Source organism: Amblyraja radiata, chromosome 7 (assembly GCF_010909765.2).
Source record: "Amblyraja radiata isolate CabotCenter1 chromosome 7, sAmbRad1.1.pri, whole genome shotgun sequence".
Taxonomy (NCBI): Eukaryota; Metazoa; Chordata; class Chondrichthyes; order Rajiformes; family Rajidae; genus Amblyraja; species Amblyraja radiata.
The window spans coordinates 86,216,755-86,234,791 of record NC_045962.1 but is presented as its reverse complement, the minus strand read 5'-3'; the positions used below and the strand labels follow the sequence as shown (position 1 = coordinate 86,234,791).

General features: G+C 47.1%; 1 protein-coding gene across 1 annotated transcript; it reads right to left on the bottom strand.

The window, feature by feature from the left end:
- Positions 1-5,723: 5,723 nt before the first annotated feature.
- Positions 5,724-17,453, bottom strand: LOC116974906 (tubulin alpha-8 chain-like). Its single transcript, XM_033023515.1, has 4 exons — positions 17,418-17,453; positions 12,996-13,218; positions 10,886-11,034; positions 5,724-6,715 (listed from the first exon to the last, which is right to left on the bottom strand). Exons 1-4 carry the CDS (start codon positions 17,451-17,453, stop codon positions 5,741-5,743), a joined length of 1,383 nt encoding a protein of 460 aa, XP_032879406.1. The 3' UTR covers positions 5,724-5,740.
- Between the last annotated feature and the right edge of the window lie 584 nt (positions 17,454-18,037).

Sequence of the window (18,037 nt, the reverse complement as noted above, 5' to 3'; positions counted from 1 at the left end):
AATTGTAAGATTAAACGAGAATTTACCAATTTACCAGTTTGAAGTTTGATCTTTATTTTATGAGGAGTTACGTTGAAGGATTACGTGAAGAAGGCTGTCAGCCCGCATGCGCGTCAATCTTCAAAGCAGCGGTGTGAAATCACAGATAACAGTTGATGAACTGAATATAGTAAGATTCGATAAACTACCAGCTGATCTTTATGAGAGAGGGTTGGGAGCGGAGGGAACGTAATCCCTCAACATAACTCCTCATAAAATAAAGATCAAACTTCAAACTTCAGAGTCACGTGAGTTACGTGAAGATTTTGAAGCTCTGTGATTTCATGCCGTGGAACGGGCCACGTCTAACTCCCTCTTAAATATAGCCAATGAACTGGCCTCAACTACCTTCTGTGGCAGAGAGCTCCAGAGATTCACCACTCTCTGTGTGAAAAATGTTTTTTTCAGTTGCCTTGAGTTGCCAGAGTTGCCTTGCCTAATTGAAAAGTTGGTTTGAGAATGCTAAAGTTACCTTGCCTAACTGTTTAACTGGGACGACAGATGGCACAATGGGCTAAGTGTTCGGCTGGCGACCGGAAGGTGGCCGGTTCGAATCCCGCTTGGAGTGCATACTGTCGTTGTGTCCTTGGGCAAGACACTTCACCCACCTTTGCCTGTGTGTGAATGTGTGTGAATGTGTGTGAGTGATTGGTGGTGGTCGGAGGGGCCGTAGGCGCAGTTTGGCAGCCACGCTTCCGTCAGTCTGCCCCAGGGCAGCTGTGGCTACAGAAGTAGCTTACCACCACCGAGTGTGACTCACTGCCAGCCCACCAGCCTTGAGGAGTGAATGAATAATGCGATGTATAAATGAATGAATGAATAAATAAAGCGCCTTGATGATAAAGCGCCTTGATGATAAAGCGCCTTGAGTATTAGAAAGGCGCTATATAAATCCCATCCATTATTATTATTAACTGAAATGTTGGTTTGAGAATGCTAAAGTTGCCTTGCCTAATTGAAAAGTTGATTTCAGAATGCTTTGCCTAATTGAAAAGTTAGTTTGAGAATGCCTTGCCTAATTGAAAAGCTGGTTTGAGAATGCCTTGCCTAATTGAAAACTTGGTTTGAGAAAGCTAAAGTTGCTTTGCCGTCTATATAATTAAAAGTCTAATCTTGACCCAGTTTGCGCTGTATATTGATTTTAGGAAAAATGCTACCACGTACAGCTGTGATTTTTGGCCATCTTACTCAGAGCCGCCCTCCGCTCATCAGGTGCCGATGATTTTTCCCCATCGATGAAAAATAAGTTATTAGTGTTTAAAAAATGTTGAGATTCACACCATGAAGGCCACGCCCCTTCTGGTGGGAGGGACTATAAAACCTGGAAGTGTGGGCGTGGCTCAGTCTCTGCAAGAAGGGGGAGGGAGAGGTCACGACTCTGTCTTTTGTGGCCTTGCACCTTGCTTGAAATGGTATGGAACTGCATTTGAATTTGGTGGCCTTGCACCCTGCTTGAAGTGGTAGGAAACTGCGCTCGAATTTGGTGGCCTTGCACCCTGCTAGAAGTGGCATTTCAAGGAATAGCCGCGAGTCAACTGCCAGCCCACCAGCCTTGAGTGAGTGAGCTGCCAGCACACCAGGCTTGAGTGACTGAGCCGCAGACCAAGAATCCATGCGGCCCACAATGTCCATACTAGCCCTCTGGAAACTAGTCCCTTCAGCCCACAACACCCATACTAGCGCTCCAAAAAGTCCCCCCCCCTCCCCCCACTGGCCACCAATATTGGAATTGGTGGAGAGGTGGAATATCACGTTGGGGGACCAGCCCTCCCGTGTGAACATGGGACTCAACGGGTCCCACTTAATCTAGTTCCCTTTATAGACAATAGACAATAGGTGCAGGAGTAGGCCATTCGGCCCTTCGAGCCAGCACCGCCATTGAATGTGATCATGGCTGATCATCCACAATCAGTACCCCGTTCCTGCCTTCTCCCCATATCTCCTGACTCCACTATCTTCAAGAGCCCTATCTAGCTCTCTCTTGAAAGTTTCCAGAGAACCGTCTCCACCGCCTTCTGAGGCAGAGAATTCCACAGACTCACAACTCTGATGTATCCATACACTGGACAGCTTGTACACATGTATTGTCTTTCCACTGACTGGTTGCACGCAAGATAAAATGTGAAAATATACATGTGAAAATAAACTAAACTAAACCAAGGCCTCGGTTGAGAGCCGACTGTTCTGCATTCGAAAGGAGGTCAGGGTTTCAAACGTAAAGCCTCTGTTGAAGACTCCAATATGAAGAAGGGCCCCGACCCAAACCGTTACCTATCCATGTTCTCCACCGATGCTGTACACCTGGCAATAATAATAATCCAAACTAAAAATCTTTGGTATAAACTAACTTCTGCTGTTCCTTTTTAATACCCGGCATTCAGACAATAGGGGCAGGAGGAGGCCATTCAGCCCTTCGAGCCAGCACCGCCATTCAATGTGATCATGGCTGATCATCCCCAATCAGTACCCCGTTCCTGCCTTCTCCCCATATCCCCTGACTCCGCCATCTTTAAGAGCCCTATCTAGCTCTCTCTTGAAAGTATCCAGAGAACCGGCCTCCACCGCCCTGTGAGGCAGAGAATTCCACAAGCGTCAAGAATCAAGTGTGTTTTATTGTCAAACTAGACCAAGTGGGACCCATTGGGTCCCATCCCCCAACGTGTCGGGGGGGGGGGGGGGGGGGGGTGGGAGGGGCGGGCGCGGCGTCAGCGCTCACTCCGGAGACGGGCGAACCCCCCCCCGGAGACAATCACCCCCCCCCCCCCCACAAGGAAAATTACGGAATCTATGGAGGCAATCAATCATCCACAAGTTGGGGGGGTTGAGTGGGGGCGGGGAGCGGTGACAAACGAGAGAGAAAATAAAAGCTCAGTGAAAAGAAAAACTCTCTCAACATTTAAACACTTTAGACAGGTACATGGATAGGACAGGTTTTGGAGGGACATGGGCCAAATGCAGGCAGGAAGGATTAGTGTGGATGTGTGGATGGGGCATGTTGGTTGGTCCGTGTGGGCAGGCTGGGCTGTCGGGCCTGTCTCCATGCTGCATGCCTCTGTGCATCCTCTCCAAAGCCACCACATCGATTTCTGTAATTGGGTGACGGGAACTACATGCAGTAATCTAGCGATTGGAATAGTTGGGTTGCTCCTCAGCAGACCTCGTGGTCATTGGCTCGGCCAAATGTCAGCATCTAGTGCCATAACCTCGGGTCTTGAATGGTGGACCTTGAGCTGTGTGGTGCTGGTGGTGCTGGATCGGATGCCCATGAAGTCAATAGACTTGCTTGGTTCTTGGTTCTCCAAAATATTCCAAATGGAATTTAAACTGGAGGTGGTGAAGGGAGGACTTAAACCAGAAAGGGTTATTGGGAAGAAAGAGCTACTTGAAATTTAGTTGCATCTGGTTGGGTAACTATAGTAGGGTGGAGATTATTCCATGCTTTAATTGCGCGGGGGAAGAACGAATTGCTCTGGCCATTCATAGGCATGCAGCATGAAATGGGCCCTCTGCCTGCTGACCAAGTACCTAGCTACACCTCGCAAGGCCTCGAGGTCTATACACTACCGGCAAGTGGGATCGGTGTAGATAAATACTAGACCAGCTCGTCCGCGCCCGATTGGTTATCGGGTGACTGCTGCCCAATTGTTTGCCTTGGTTTGGCTTTTTAAATCGTTGCAACAGTTGGCTGCCAGCCCAAGAATCCATTTGGCCTACAATGTCTATACTAGCCCTCTGGAAACCAGTACCTTCGGCCTGCAACACCCATACTAGCGCAACAGACAGCCCCCCCCCCTCCCCTCTGGCGAGCAGTATAGGAATTGGTGGAGGTGGAATATTACGTTGGTGACCAGCCCTCCCGTGTGATGCTGGGACCCAACGGGTCCCACTTAGTCCAGTGTTTCTATAAGATCCCCCCCCTCATCCTTCTAAACTCCAGTGAATACAAGCCTAGTCTTTTCAATCTTTCCTCATATGACAGTCCCGCCATCCCAGGGATCAATCTCGTGAACCTACGCTGCACTGCCTCAATCACAAGGATGTCCTTCCTCAAATCAGGAGACCAGAACTGTACACAATACTCCAGATGTGGTCTCACCAGAGCCCTATACAACTGCAGAAGAACCTCTCCACTCCCATATTGAAATCCTCTTGTTATGAAGGACAACATCCCATTAGCTTTCTTCACTTCTTGTGTTCTATTTAAGATAAACACAAAATGCTGGAGTAACTCAGCGGGACAGGCAGCATCTCTGGAGAAAAGGAATGGGTGACGTTTCGGGATGAGACCCTTCTTCAGACTCTGCGTTGCACTGTCCCGCATCTTCCAGCCCCTTTCCCATTATTCCTCTCAAGCATTAATCTAGTCTTCCCTGGTTAATCTAGGCACCCTGGTTCCTGCACTCCAGGCCCACCTATACATGTACTCCATCAATACCTCCCAAATACTCAACCCCCACCATCCAAGAACGCCTATGGAAACACCACCAACTGCAACTTCCTACGAGTTCTACAGCATTCCAACTCAAACAAAGAACTCGGCAGGTCGGGCAGCATCTGTGGAGGGAATGGACAGGTGAGCATCTGTCCGCATTAACCAACCTGATCTCCTGGTAGCTCAGCACTTCAACTCTCCCTCCCATTCCGAATCCGACCTCTCTGTCCTGGGCCTCCTCCATGGCCAGAGTGAGCACCACCGGAAATTGGAGGACCAGCGCCTCGTATTCCGCTTGGGTAGTCTGCACCCTAGTGGCATAAACATTGAATTCGCCAATATCCTGCAGCCCTTGCTGTCTCCTCCCCTTCTCAGCTCCCCCTCAGCCCTCGGGCTCCTCCTTTTCCTTTTTTTCTCCCCATTCAACCCCCCCCCCCCCCCCCACCCTACATCAGTCTGAAGAAAGGTTTCGGCCCGGAACGTTGCCCATTTCCTTCGCTCCTTAGATGCTGCCGCACCCGCTGAGTTTCTCCAGCACTTTTGTCTATCTGAAATAATAATCTTTTTTTTTTTTTTTTTTTAAAAGGAGATCAATAATTAAAAATCCAAAAACAGTCAGTACAGAAGGTGCAAATTTTAATAACTTCAACATTTATACATCTCAATTTTTCCTCTGGGAAAATGGACAAAGCTTTTGGCATTAATGTTGGAATTTTGATCTGTCACATGGAAGCTAGTATACTGGGAAGACATACTTCCAATGCGTTGAGTGTTCAGATTTTACCTCCATACTGTTAGTGCAGTTTATCTCCATCCTATTCCATAGTGGCAACCATCATGAGATACAACGGGACTTGTTACATGTTCTTAATCCAATCAAGAAGTTCAAACACTAACACCCAGCAGCAGGTTAGATGGTCAGATCTCCAAGATGGCTTCCAGATGTCAACAGCTCAATGGAGATAGACCTTTCTTTGTGCTTCCAGGAATGATAAATTAGCAAAACCAAATTATTTTGCACAGCCCATGCTTTCTATTCATCAAATAATTGGCAGACTTAGATCGAAGGCAGTACAGATAATTGAAATCCAAACCATTTCCCCATTATCTCGTCTACTGAAGGATGAGGGTTGAGGTCAAACATTTAAATGAATGAAGCTGACAAATTCAAATGAGTCTTACATAAATTGGAGTGGAACTAGAATAAGCTCAAATTTAAATAGGTCAGAATTCCTCCATCACCTCTTCAAGGCCAGGGTTGGGAGTGACTCAGAATTCCTCTCCTTCATTAGCATTGTTTGTGCTGTCAGCTCCAACCTCCTCGTAATCCTTCTCCAAGGCTGCCATGTCTTCACGGGCCTCGGAGAACTCTCCCTCCTCCATCCCCTCCCCCACGTACCAATGCACGAAGGCGCGCTTGGCGTACATCAGGTCAAACTTGTGGTCGAGCCGTGCCCAAGCCTCAGCGATGGCAGTGGTGTTGCTCAGCATACACACTGCACGCTGCACCTTGGCCAGGTCACCACCGGGCACCGCAGTGGGAGGCTGGTAGTTGATGCCAAACTTGAACCCAGTCGGGCACCAGTCCACAAACTGGATGGTTCGTTTGGTCTTGATGGCACCAATGGCAGCGTTGACGTCCTTTGGCACCACATCACCGCGGTAAAGCAGACAACAAGCCATGTACTTGCCATAGCGAGGGTCGCACTTGACCATCTGGTTGGCCGGCTCAAAGCAAGACTTGGTGATCTCGGCCACGGACATTTGTTCATGGTGAGCCTTCTCGGCCGAGATGACCGGGGCGTAGGTGACCAGGGGGAAGTGGATTCGGGGATAGGGCACCAAGTTGGTCTGGAATTCTATCAGATCCACGTTCAGGGCCCCGTCAAAGCGGAGGGAGGTGGTGATCGACGAGACGATCTGGCCAATGAGCCTGTTGAGGTTCACGTAGCCTGGACACTCGACGCCCAGGTGCTTCTGGCAGATGTCGTAGATGGCTTCATTATCCACCATGAAGGAGCAGTCAGTGTGGTCCAGGGTGGTGCTGGTGGTCAGGATGGAGTTGTAGGGCTCCACTACAGCGGTGGAGATCCGTGGAGCCGGGTAGATGCAGAACTCCAGCTTGGACTTCTTGCTGTAGTCGGCAGTCAGACGGTCCATCAGCAGGGAGGTGAAGCCAGAACCAGTACCTCCACCAAAGCTATGGAACACCAGGAAGCCTTGGAGACCCGTGCACTGGTCAGCCTGGGAAGATAAAAAAACACCCCAGTTACTTCTAAGATTGATGAATAGAACGGGTTTAGAGGGCTATGGGCCAAACGCAGGCAGGTGGGACTTATTCCATTGTGGGTTCCACATTTCCTGAATCATTGATGCAGATTATGTTTGGTTCTGAAACCTTCCCATACCTCTAGTTTCCCCCCCTCCCAAACAGAAGGATCTCAATCTGAAACGTCGCCTATTCCTTTTATCCAGATATGCTGTATGACCCGCTGAGTTACTCCAGCACTCTGTGAAATGTCACCTATCCATGTTCTCCACAATGTTATAAAATTTTGAGATTTAAAAAATCAAGTCTGTAATTTATCCCATTTATCAGATAAAGCATAAAAAGAAGTTTAATTTGATACTCAATTCACTTTCATATCTTTAGTATTTAAAAAGTTATGGCCATTTTCATACTCGGAAATTAGCATCTTGTTCCCTATTGCTTTTCCATTGACTTAACACAAAAGCTGTGATCGAGGACAGTCAAATGGCCATAACTTTCTTAAAAATTAAGAGAACTGAAATAAATTTTCAGTTATTATAGATTGAAGCATTCTGAAACAAATATGAAACAATCTTACTTAGATGACTTGAAATTAAAGCATATAATTAGTTAGTTACCTAATTGTAGCTAATTACAAAATTCAATAACTAGATCTAAACATCTATCAATTTCTTAAAAATAGATTAACATTTTTAAATAAGTGTCCAAATAACATTCACACAAGAATTCACAATATAACATAATTTTAAAATCTCATTGTCATAGATTTATAGGCCAAATGGAAGGAATTTAATGTTTAATACCTGTAAATTAATGGCCATTTAAATCAACTTGCGAGTGGGTTTTTCTGGAACGCGATCATTTGGAACGTTGCGGTTTACAGTGATTTAGACCCCGATATCGGCATGAAAAATATTGCCGGTTGGTATGGGGACTAAATCACCGTTTCGCAACTTAAAATGTGAACTAAAGGCATCTTAAGGACCACTTTTATACATAAAAATAAACGGCTTTCGTTTACCTGTCACCTACATGAAATCCGTCCCCATTGTCGGCGTTGACGGCTTTAGAAGCTGATTTTAAAATTACTCCAACACTGAACTAGTCATGCGATTTACACAGAATGCCCGTCGGAACGATTCTTCAGCAAAAGCTTGCACTCCAACCAAATATAATCCAGGACAAGGTAAGAAAAAAAACGTGTTTTAACCCCGCCCCTCCACAAAGGCGCCAAAATCGCGCACACGGCCAGTGGCAGAATTGCAGCGCTGCTGAAGGTAAGTATTGTAACATACCTACAGATGCTGCCTGACCCGTTGAATTACTCCAGCACTCTGTGAAACGTCACCTATCCATGTTCTCCACAGATGCTGCCTGACCCGCTGAGTTACTCCAGCATTTTGTGTCTATCATCATAATGAACCAGCATCGTATCGGGCCAAAACTCTTTTAGAAATAGGCAACGTTTCGGGCTGAAACCCTTCCGGGTTTCGGCCCAAAACGTTGCCTATTTCCTTCACTCCACAGATGCTGCCTGACCCGCTGAGTTACTCCAGCACTCTGTGAAACGTCACCTATCCATGTTCTCCACAGATGCTGCCTGACCCGCTGAGTTACTCCAGCACTCTGTGAAACGTCACCTATCCACGTTCTCCGCAGACGCTGCCTGACCCGCTGAGTTACTCCCGCACTCTGTGAAACGTCACCTATCCACGTTCTCTGCAGACGCTGCCTGACTCGCTGAGTTACTCCGGCACTTTGTGTCTATCTTCATTCGTAGATGGGACATGTTGGTTAGTGTGGGTCAAAGGGTCACTCTCTATGACTCGTTGTGTTTAAGAAGGAACTGCAGATGCTGGAACAATCAAAGGTAGACAAAGATGCTGGAGAAACTCAGCGGGTGAGGCAGCCTCCATGGAGCGAAGGAATAGGTGACGTTTCGGGTCGACGTTGTGCGCAAAGTCCAGTGACTGGGCCAAACCTCCTCAGCTGGCCCGCCGGCTGGGCTTTGTGTGCAGTCCAGCACCCGGGCCAACTCATCATTCATCCAGCCACGGCCGAGTCGGTCAACGAATTGCCGTCGGGAATTTGTCCCGTAGTTTGAACTTTTGTCCCTTATCTGGGAGTGAGAAAGTTGGCCACACCAGTTGCCTAATAGAACAAGCTGAAATGCGTGCAGGGAAGATTTACGAGGATGATGTCAGTACTAGATGGTGTGAGCTATAGGGAGAGGTTGAGTAGGCTGGGTCTCTATACCTTGGTGCGCAGGAGGATGAGGGGTGATCTTATAGAGGTGTATAAAATCATGAGGGGAATAGATCGGGTAGACGCACAAGAGTCTCTTGGCTAGAGTAGGGGAATCAAGGACCAGAGGACATTAGTTTAAGATGAAGGGGAAAAGATTTAATGGGAATCTGAGGGGTACCTTTTTCACACCAAGTGTTGTGGGTCTATGGAAGCTGCCAGAAGAGGTAGTTGAGGCGGGGACTATTCCAACATTTATGAAACAGTTACACGGGTGGTTTCTTGGACCAACAAAATATTCCTAATGCAATTTAAACTGGAGGTGGCGGAGGGTGGACTTAAGCAAAAAAGGGTTTTTGGAGAAGAGCGACCTTAAATTTAGTTGCGTTTGGTTGGGTAACTATGGTAGAGTGGAGACTATTCCATGCTTTAATTGTGCGGGGGAAGAACGAATTGCTGTACACATGTGTCTTGGTAGCTGGTATCTCAAATTGGATCGAATTCCCTCGTCTGCTCCTAATAGGTTTGGGTTTGGTGTAGGTTTGGTAATCAAGTTCAAGTTCAAGTGAGTTTATTGTCATGTGTCCCTGTATAGGACAATGAAATTCTTGCTTTGCTTCAGCACAACAGAACATAGTAGGCATTGACTACAAAACAAATCAGTGTGTCCATATACCATAATATAAATATATACACACATGAATAAATAAACTGATAAAGTGCAAATAACAGATAATGGGTTGTTAATAATCAGAGTTTTGCCCGAGCCAGGTTTAATAGCCTGATGGCTGTGGGGAAGTAGCTATTCCTGAACCTGGTTGTTGCAGTCTTCAGGCTCCTGTACCTTCTACCTGAAGGTAGCGGGGAGATGAGTGTGTGGCCAGGACGGTGTGGGTCTTTGATGATACTGCCAGCCTTTTTGAGGCAGCGACTGCGATAAATCCCCTCGATGGAAGGAAGGTCAGAGCTGACCATTTAACATTTTGTAAAAACAGGTCAAACGGCGAACTTCACGCCTGTCTCGGAGAGGGTTCCACCCCGATCAGTGAATTCAGAAGCTTGGTAACACTCACTTCTCTCTCTCTCACACACATAGGTATTAGTAACAAACCGAGCTGCCTGTCTTTGGACATGTTCGATGGAAGATAGATAGGAAGGGGTTTGGTGGGATATGGACCAAATGCAGGCAGGTGGGACTAGTGCAGCTGGGACATGTTGGCCGCTGTGGACAAGTTGGGCGGAAGCGCCCCGTTTCCACGCTGTAAGACCGCTGAGTTACTCTAGCGTTTTGTGTGTGTCTTCGGTTTAAAACAGCATCTGCAAGGGCCTGTCCCACTTGGCGATTTTATTTTCGGCGACTGCCGGCGTCATATCAGTGTCGCCAAAAGGTTTTGAACATTTCAAAATCCAGCGGCGACAAAAAAAAAGTTGCGACACTTGAAAAAAAAGCGCGCGCCAATATACGTCATCACGGCGCGTATTTTCCGTTGACCTGATAAGTCACTCAATGATGTCGGCAGTCGCTGAAAAAAAATGGCCAAGTGGGACAGACCCTGCAGTTGTTCCCTAAAGGGGCTGTCCCACTGTACGAGCTAATTCAAGAGCTCTCCCGAGTTTAAAAAAAAAAAAATCAAACTCGTGGTAAGCACGTAGAATGTACGTAGCGGGTACGTCGGATGTTTGGGACGTCTCTTAGCGGCTCGTAACGCTAACAGCGGGTACTCGGGAAAGCTGGTGAAGATTTTTCAACATGTTGAAAAATGTCCACGAGAGCCCCGAGTACCTACGAGCGGCCATTACTCGTAATTCTCCGAGTTCGAATCAGGGGAAACCCGGGAGAACTCTTCAATTAGCTCGTACAGTGGGACAGGCCCCTTAAGCATAAATGATATCCGTACCAGTTTCCGAATCCTATCCAAGACGGGCTCTATCATCCCAATACCGACGCTGTAGCGCCCACGAGCGTAGTTGTTGGCAGAATCTTCCTTCCCAGTCACGAGCTGCTTGGGGTGGAAGAGCAGGCGGTGGGTACCAACACGGACCTGATCTGCGAGTTAGGAAGACATAGTCGGAGTCGATTACAATTTGTTTTAGCCGAGCAGCAAGCACTGTTATTGTGAATGACAGGGCCCCGACCACAGGTGAAGAATGGAGGCGGGAGGAGGACTGTCTGAACCAGGGGTGGGGAACTTTTTCATGTTGGAATCCCGCATTAAGTTAGCTGTAATCTAACAAGGCCGCATCCAAGAAATTTCAATTAGATAGACTTCAAAATGTACATTATTTTATAAAAATCTAAATACATGTACGAACTTCAAGAAAAGGAAAACATTTTATTATTTCTAAAGTTAACTAATCTTTTAATTACTTTGTTGTAACAAAGTAATTTTTTTGTGGGAAATCATTTGAATATTTGGTTGCACAAGATGGAGGTACGCAGTTTCAGCCGATCTTCTAGATGGGTATCCGTGACCATTTGTGACCATAATGCCTCTGTCCCACTTAGGAAACCTGAACGGAAACCTCTGGAGACTTTGCGCCCCACCCAAGGTTTCCGTGCGGTTCCCGGAGGTTTTTGTCAGTCTCCCTACCTGCTTCCACTACCTGCAACCTCCGGCAACCACCTGCAACCTCCGGGAACCGCCCGGAAATCTTGGGTGGGGCGCAAAGTCTCCAGAGGTTTCTGTTCGGGTTTCCTAAGTTGGACAGGGGCACAAGGGAGTCTTGATTTGGGTTCGGTAGGAGAATGTCGATTTGCAGCAATAAGTGGTTGAAAAGCACGCATTTTGTTTAATCTCTACTCCTTGGTATTTTAAATCCGTTCATTTTAAGATTTAAATAAAAATAATAAAAGACAAACAAAAACATATGAATAAAAATAAAAGGATTTGTTTGGCAAAATTTGGAGTCATTCAAAAGGCCGCACTTAATGGCCTAGAAGGCCAGATGCGGCCTTAAGGCAGGTTCTGATCTGAACTGTACTGCCTTCCACCATAGTGAAGAATGCTGTGATGGATATCCGTGTTGAATTATGTTGTGTATTGTGTCCTTTTTTTAAATTGTAACAGCAGCATGGTAAATTACATTTCATCACACCTTATGGTTCATGTGACAAATAGATTTGAACTTTGATCTTCAACCGTAGAACTACATATATCCATTTACGTAGACTGTACAAATCTAAAGGCGACCCCCAGATTCAGGGGCAGTTTCTTCCCAGCTGTTGTCAGCCGTCTGAACCATCCTACCAACAACTGGAGAGCGGTCCTGAACTACGATCGACCTCATTGGAGACCCCCTGTTTGGACTTTACCTTGCACTAAATGTTATCACACAGACAGTTGTGAGTCTGTGGAATTCTCTGCCTCAGAGGGCGGTGGAGGCCGGTTCTCTGGATACCTTCAAGAGAGCTAGATAGGGCTCTTAAAGATAGCGGAGTCAGGGGATATGGGGAGAAGGCAGGAACGGGGTACTGATTGTGGATGATCAGCCATGATCACATTGAATGGCGGTGGTGGCTCGAAGGGCCGAATAGAAACATAGAAAATGTTTCTGACTCCGCTCTCTTTAAGAGCTCTTGAAAGTTTCCAGAGAACCGGCCTCCACCGCCCTCTGAGGCAGAGAATTCCACAGACTCACAACTCTCTGTGAGAAAAAGTGTTTCCTCGTCTCCATTCTAAATGGCTTACTCCTTATTCTTAAACTGTGGCCCTTGGTTCTGGACTCCCCCAACATCGGGAACATGTTTCCTGCCTCTAGCCTGTCCAAACCCTTAATAATCTTATGTTTCAATAAGATACCCTCTCATCCTTCTAAACTCCAGAGTGTACAAGCCCAGCCGCTCCATTCTCTCAGCATAACACAGTCCCGCCACCCCGGGAATTAACCTTGTAAACCTACGCTGCACTCCCTCAATAGCAAGAATGTCCTTCCTCGTATTATACAGAGCTATATATCGCTCTCTCTTGAATACATCATTGTTTCTACCATTTTGATTGCCTTGATTACCGATCACAGAGGGTTCTGGATCCACAAAGATGGCCCTGGGCACGTGTTTCCCAGCCGACGTCTCGCAGAAGAAGGTGTTGAAGGAGCCGTCTGTCCCGCCAGTGCTGCTGCCGTCTGGTCTGTAGCCGTCGGGCTGGATGCCATGTTCCAGGCAGTAGAGCTCCCAGCATGCATTGCCCATCTGGACTCCGGCCTGGCCAATATGGATGGAGATACACTCTCGCTGGTGGAAGGAATTAGAACATTCCACACAGTTTAGTTTGTCACATGTACCGAGGTACAGAGAAAAGTTAACTTACAAAATTCTTAAGGGGTTGGACGGGCTAGATGCAGGAAGATTGTTCCCGATGTTGGGGAAGTCCAGGACAAGGGGTCACAGTTTAAGGATAAGGGGGAAATCTTTTAGGACACAGAGAGTGGTGAATCTGTGGAACTCTCTGCCACAGAAGGTAGTTGAGGCCAGTTCATTGGCTATATTTAAGAGGGAGTTAGATGTGGCCCTTGTGGCTAAAGGGATCAGGGGGTATGGAGAGAAGGCAGGTACAGGATACTGAGTTGGATGATTAGCCATGATCATATTGAATGGCGGTGCAGGCTCGAAGGGCCGAATGGCCTACTCCTGCACCTATTGTCTATGTTTCTATGTCAACAATTCCAGGAACAAGTCTATTCCGCCATTTAAAAAGGGCTAATCTATCTTTCCCTCTCAACCCCATTCCCAGCTGTTATCAGGCAAATGAACCATCCTACCACAACCAGAGAGCAGTCCTGAACTACTATCTACCTCATTGGTGACTCTCAGACTATCCTTGATCGGACTTTGCTGGCTTTACCTTGCACTAAACGTTATTCCCTTATCATGTATCTGTACACTGTGGACGGCTCGATTGTAATCATGTATTGTCTTTCCGCTGACTGGTTAGCACGCAACAACAAAAAGCTTTGCTGTACCTCGGTACAAGCGACAATAAACAAAACTATTCTGCCTTCTCCCCATAACCCCCGATACGCCCGTACTAATCAAGAATCTGTCAATCTCTGCCTTAAAAATATCCATTGACTTGGCCTCCACAGCCGTCTGTGGCAATGAATTCCACAGATTCACCACCCTCTAACTAAAGAAATCCCTCCTCATCTCCTTTCTAAAGGTACATCCTTTTATTGAAGTTACGGTCTCTGGTCCTGGACTCTCCCACTAGTGGAAACATCCTCTCCACATTTACTCCATCCAGCTTTTTTGTTGCCTGCTATACAGTCAGTGAAAAGACTATACATGATTACAATCAAGCCATCCACAGTGTACAGGATAAGAGTATAATGTTTAGTTTAGTGTCGATACAACACGGAAACAGGCCCTTCAGCCCAACGGGTTCACGCCGACCAGCGATCCCCGCACATTAACACCACCCTACACCCACTGGGGCCAAGTTATACATTTACCCGCCCATTCTGCAGTTGTATAGGGCTCTGGTGAGACCACATCTGGAGTATTGTGTACAGTTTTAGTCTCCTAATTTGAGGAAGGACGTCCGTGTGATTGAGGCAGTGCAGCGTAGGTTCACGAGATTGATCCCTGGGATGGCGGGACTGTCATATGAGGAAAGATTGAAAAGACTAGGCTTATATTCACTCGAGTTTAGAAGGATGAGGGGGATCTTATAGAAACATGTAAAATTATAAAAGGACTGGACAATGTTCCCAATGTTGGGCGAGTCCAGAACCAGGGGCCACAGTCTTAGAATAAAGGGGAGGTCATTTAAGACTGAGAAAAAACTTTTCACCCAGAGAGTTGTGAATTTATGGAATTCCCTGCCACAGAGGGCAGTGGAGGCCAAATCACTGGATGGATTTAAGAGAGTTAGATAGAGCTCTAGGGGCTAGTGGAGTCAAGGGATATGGGGAGAAGGCAGGCACGGATTATTGATGGGGGACGATCAGCCATGATCACAATGAATGTTGGTGCTGGCTCGAAGGGCCGAATGGCCTCCTCCTGCACCTATTTTCTATGTTTCTATGTAACATTTCTCACCTGGCTCTAAATGTTATTCCCTTATCACACCATAAACGGCTCGAGTGTAATCATGTATTGTCTTTCTGCTGGCTGGATAGCCCGCAACAAAAAGCTTTTCACTGTACCTCGGTACACGGGACAATAAACTAAACTTACTTTACCACATTAAGAAAACATCTTTAGGTTTGGATTTATTAATAACATGTGTACCCAAGGAAGAGTGAAAGGCTTTGTTAATCCAATCAGATTATACTATACGTATATACAATCAAGTCAAACTCCAGTCCAACAGGTTGGGCAAAGAGTGTAGAATATAGTTCTCAGCATTGTAGCGCATCAGTTCCAGAGACAAAGTCCAATGTCCGCAATGAGGTAGAGGTGAATCGGACAGTACCTTAGCTTATGGAAGGATCGTTCAGAAACCTTTTGCAGAGGGGAAGAAGCTGTCCCCCGAGTCAGGTCCTGCATCTTCTGCCGGACGGGTGTAGGGGAAAAGGAATGACCAGGGTGGGTGGGACATGTTGGCTGTTTTTCCATGGCAGCGTGAAGGGTAGAATGGAGTCAATGTTGGGGAGCGTGGAAGCAATAGTGGCACTTTAAATAGTGGCAAAAGGATTTGAGTATAAGAGCAGGGAGGCTCTACTGCAGTTGTACAGGGTCTTGGTGAGACCACACCTCGAGTATTGCATACAGTTTTGGTCTCCTTATCAGAGGAAAGACATTCTTGCCATAGAGGGAATACAGAGAAGGTTCACCAGACTGATTCCTGGGATCGCAGGACTTTCATATGAAGAAAGACTGGATAGACTCGGCTTATACTCGCTAGAATTTAGAAGATTGAGGGGGAACTTACAAAATTCGTAAGGGGTTGGACAGGCTAGCTGCAGGAAGATTATTCCCGATGTTGGGGAAGTCCAGAACAAGGGGTCACAGTTTAAGGATAAGGGGGAAGTCTTTTAGGACCGAGATGAGAAAATCATTTTTCACACAAAGAGTGGTGAATCTGTGGAATTCTCTGCCACAGAAGGTAGTTGAGGCCAGTTCATTGGCTACATTTAAGAGGGAGTTAGATGTGGCCCTTGGGATCAGGGGGTATGGAGAGAAGGCAGGCACAGGATACCGAGTTGGATGATCAGCCATGATCATATTGAATGGCGGCGCAGGCTCGAAGGGCCGAATGGCCTACTCCTGCACCTATTTTCTATGTTTCTATGTCTATGTTTAGAGGTTTTTAAGATAGACACTTGAATACACAGTGTGATGGGATATGCATCACATGCAGGCAGAGGAGATTAGTTATCTCCCTATTAATTCCCCCATCTACGCCGAAGATGAGGATCTGGGAATGGGATGGCCTCATTCTTTAGGGAATGGGGGTTCCCCTCTCCCATCGTAGATAAGGCCCTCACTCGTGTCTCCTCGGTATCCCGCAGCTCCGCCCTTGCTCCCCCTTGTCACAGAAGCAGAGTCCCCCGGTCTTTCCCTTCCACCCCATCACCCCTATGCATACAATACATAATCCTCCGACATTTTCACCACCTCCAACGGGATCCCGCCACTAGACACATCTTCCCATCTCCACCCCTTTCCACAGAGACCGTTCCCTCCGCAACTCCCTGGTTAACTCATCCCTTCCCAACCAAACCACCCCCTCCCCCGCAACCACAGAAGATACAACACCTGCCCCAATACCGCCTCCCTCGACTCTGTCCAGGGACCCCGACAGTCCTTTCAGGTTAGGCGGAGGTTCACTTGCACCTCCTCCAACCCCATCTACTGTATCCGTTGTTCAAGATGTGGTCTCTTATACATCGGCGAGACCAAACGCAAACTGGGCGATCGTTTCGCTGGACACCTCCGCTCAGTCCGCCTGAACCAACCTGATCTTCCGGTTGCTGGACATTTTAATTCTCCTTCCCATTCCCACACTGACCTTTCTGTCCTCGGTCTCCTCCATTGTCAGAGTGAAGGGGCTGTCCCACTGTACGAGGTTATTCAAGAGTTCTCCCGAGTTTCCCCCGATTCGAACTCGGTGAATTACGGTAATAGCCGTTCGTAGGGACTCGGGGCTCTCGTGGACATTTTTCTACAGCGCTGAAAAAGCTTCACGAGCTTATCGCGATTCCTGAGTACCTGCCGTTAGCGTTACGAGCCGCTAAGAGACACCCCGAGCTCCGACGTACCCGCAACGTACATTCCACGTACTTACCACGAGTTTGATTTTTTTTTTAGAACTTTTGAATTATCTCGTACAGTGGGATAGGCCTTTTAGGTTAAACACAAATTGGAGGAACAGCATCTCATATTTCGCTTGGGCAGCTTACAGCCCAGTGGTATGAATATTGATTTCTCTCACTTCAAGTAGCCCCGGCATTCCCTCTCTCCCTATCCCTCCCCCAGCCAAGTCGCACCAGCTTCTCGTTTTCACCCGGCATACAGCCAACCATGGCCCGTTTCCTTTATCATTGCTTTTTTGCATATCTTTCATTCATTGTTCTACATCTCTCTCTCACATAGTCTAGATCTCGTTTCCATTCCTCGTCTAAAAGAAGGGTCTCGACCCAAAACGTCACCCATTCCTTCTCCCCAGGGACACTGCCTGTCCGGCTGAGTTACTCCAGCTTTTTGTGTCCATCTTCAGTTTAAACCAGCAACTGCAGTTCCTTCCGACAGATTAGATACCTATCCGCGCGATGGACTGGGCTGCATCTACAACTCTGCAGTTTCATGCAGTCTCTTTGAACTTATCTCATATGAACCCAGCTCGTCATAAAACACAAGGAACATTCACAAATATAACATCTACTCTATCCAGGCCTTTCATTATTCTGTATGTTTCAATGAGGTCCCCCCCCCCCCTCCCTCCCTCCCTCCCTCCTCCCTCATTCTTCTAAACTCAACTGAACTAGATTTTGGCCATTTTGAACACACTCACCATTTTGAAATGTCTTTCTTTCCCTCTCTCTGAGGTGGCTGCTGTGGGGAAGAAAATGATCCCAGTTTGGGGAATAAGACAAAAAAGCTATCAACA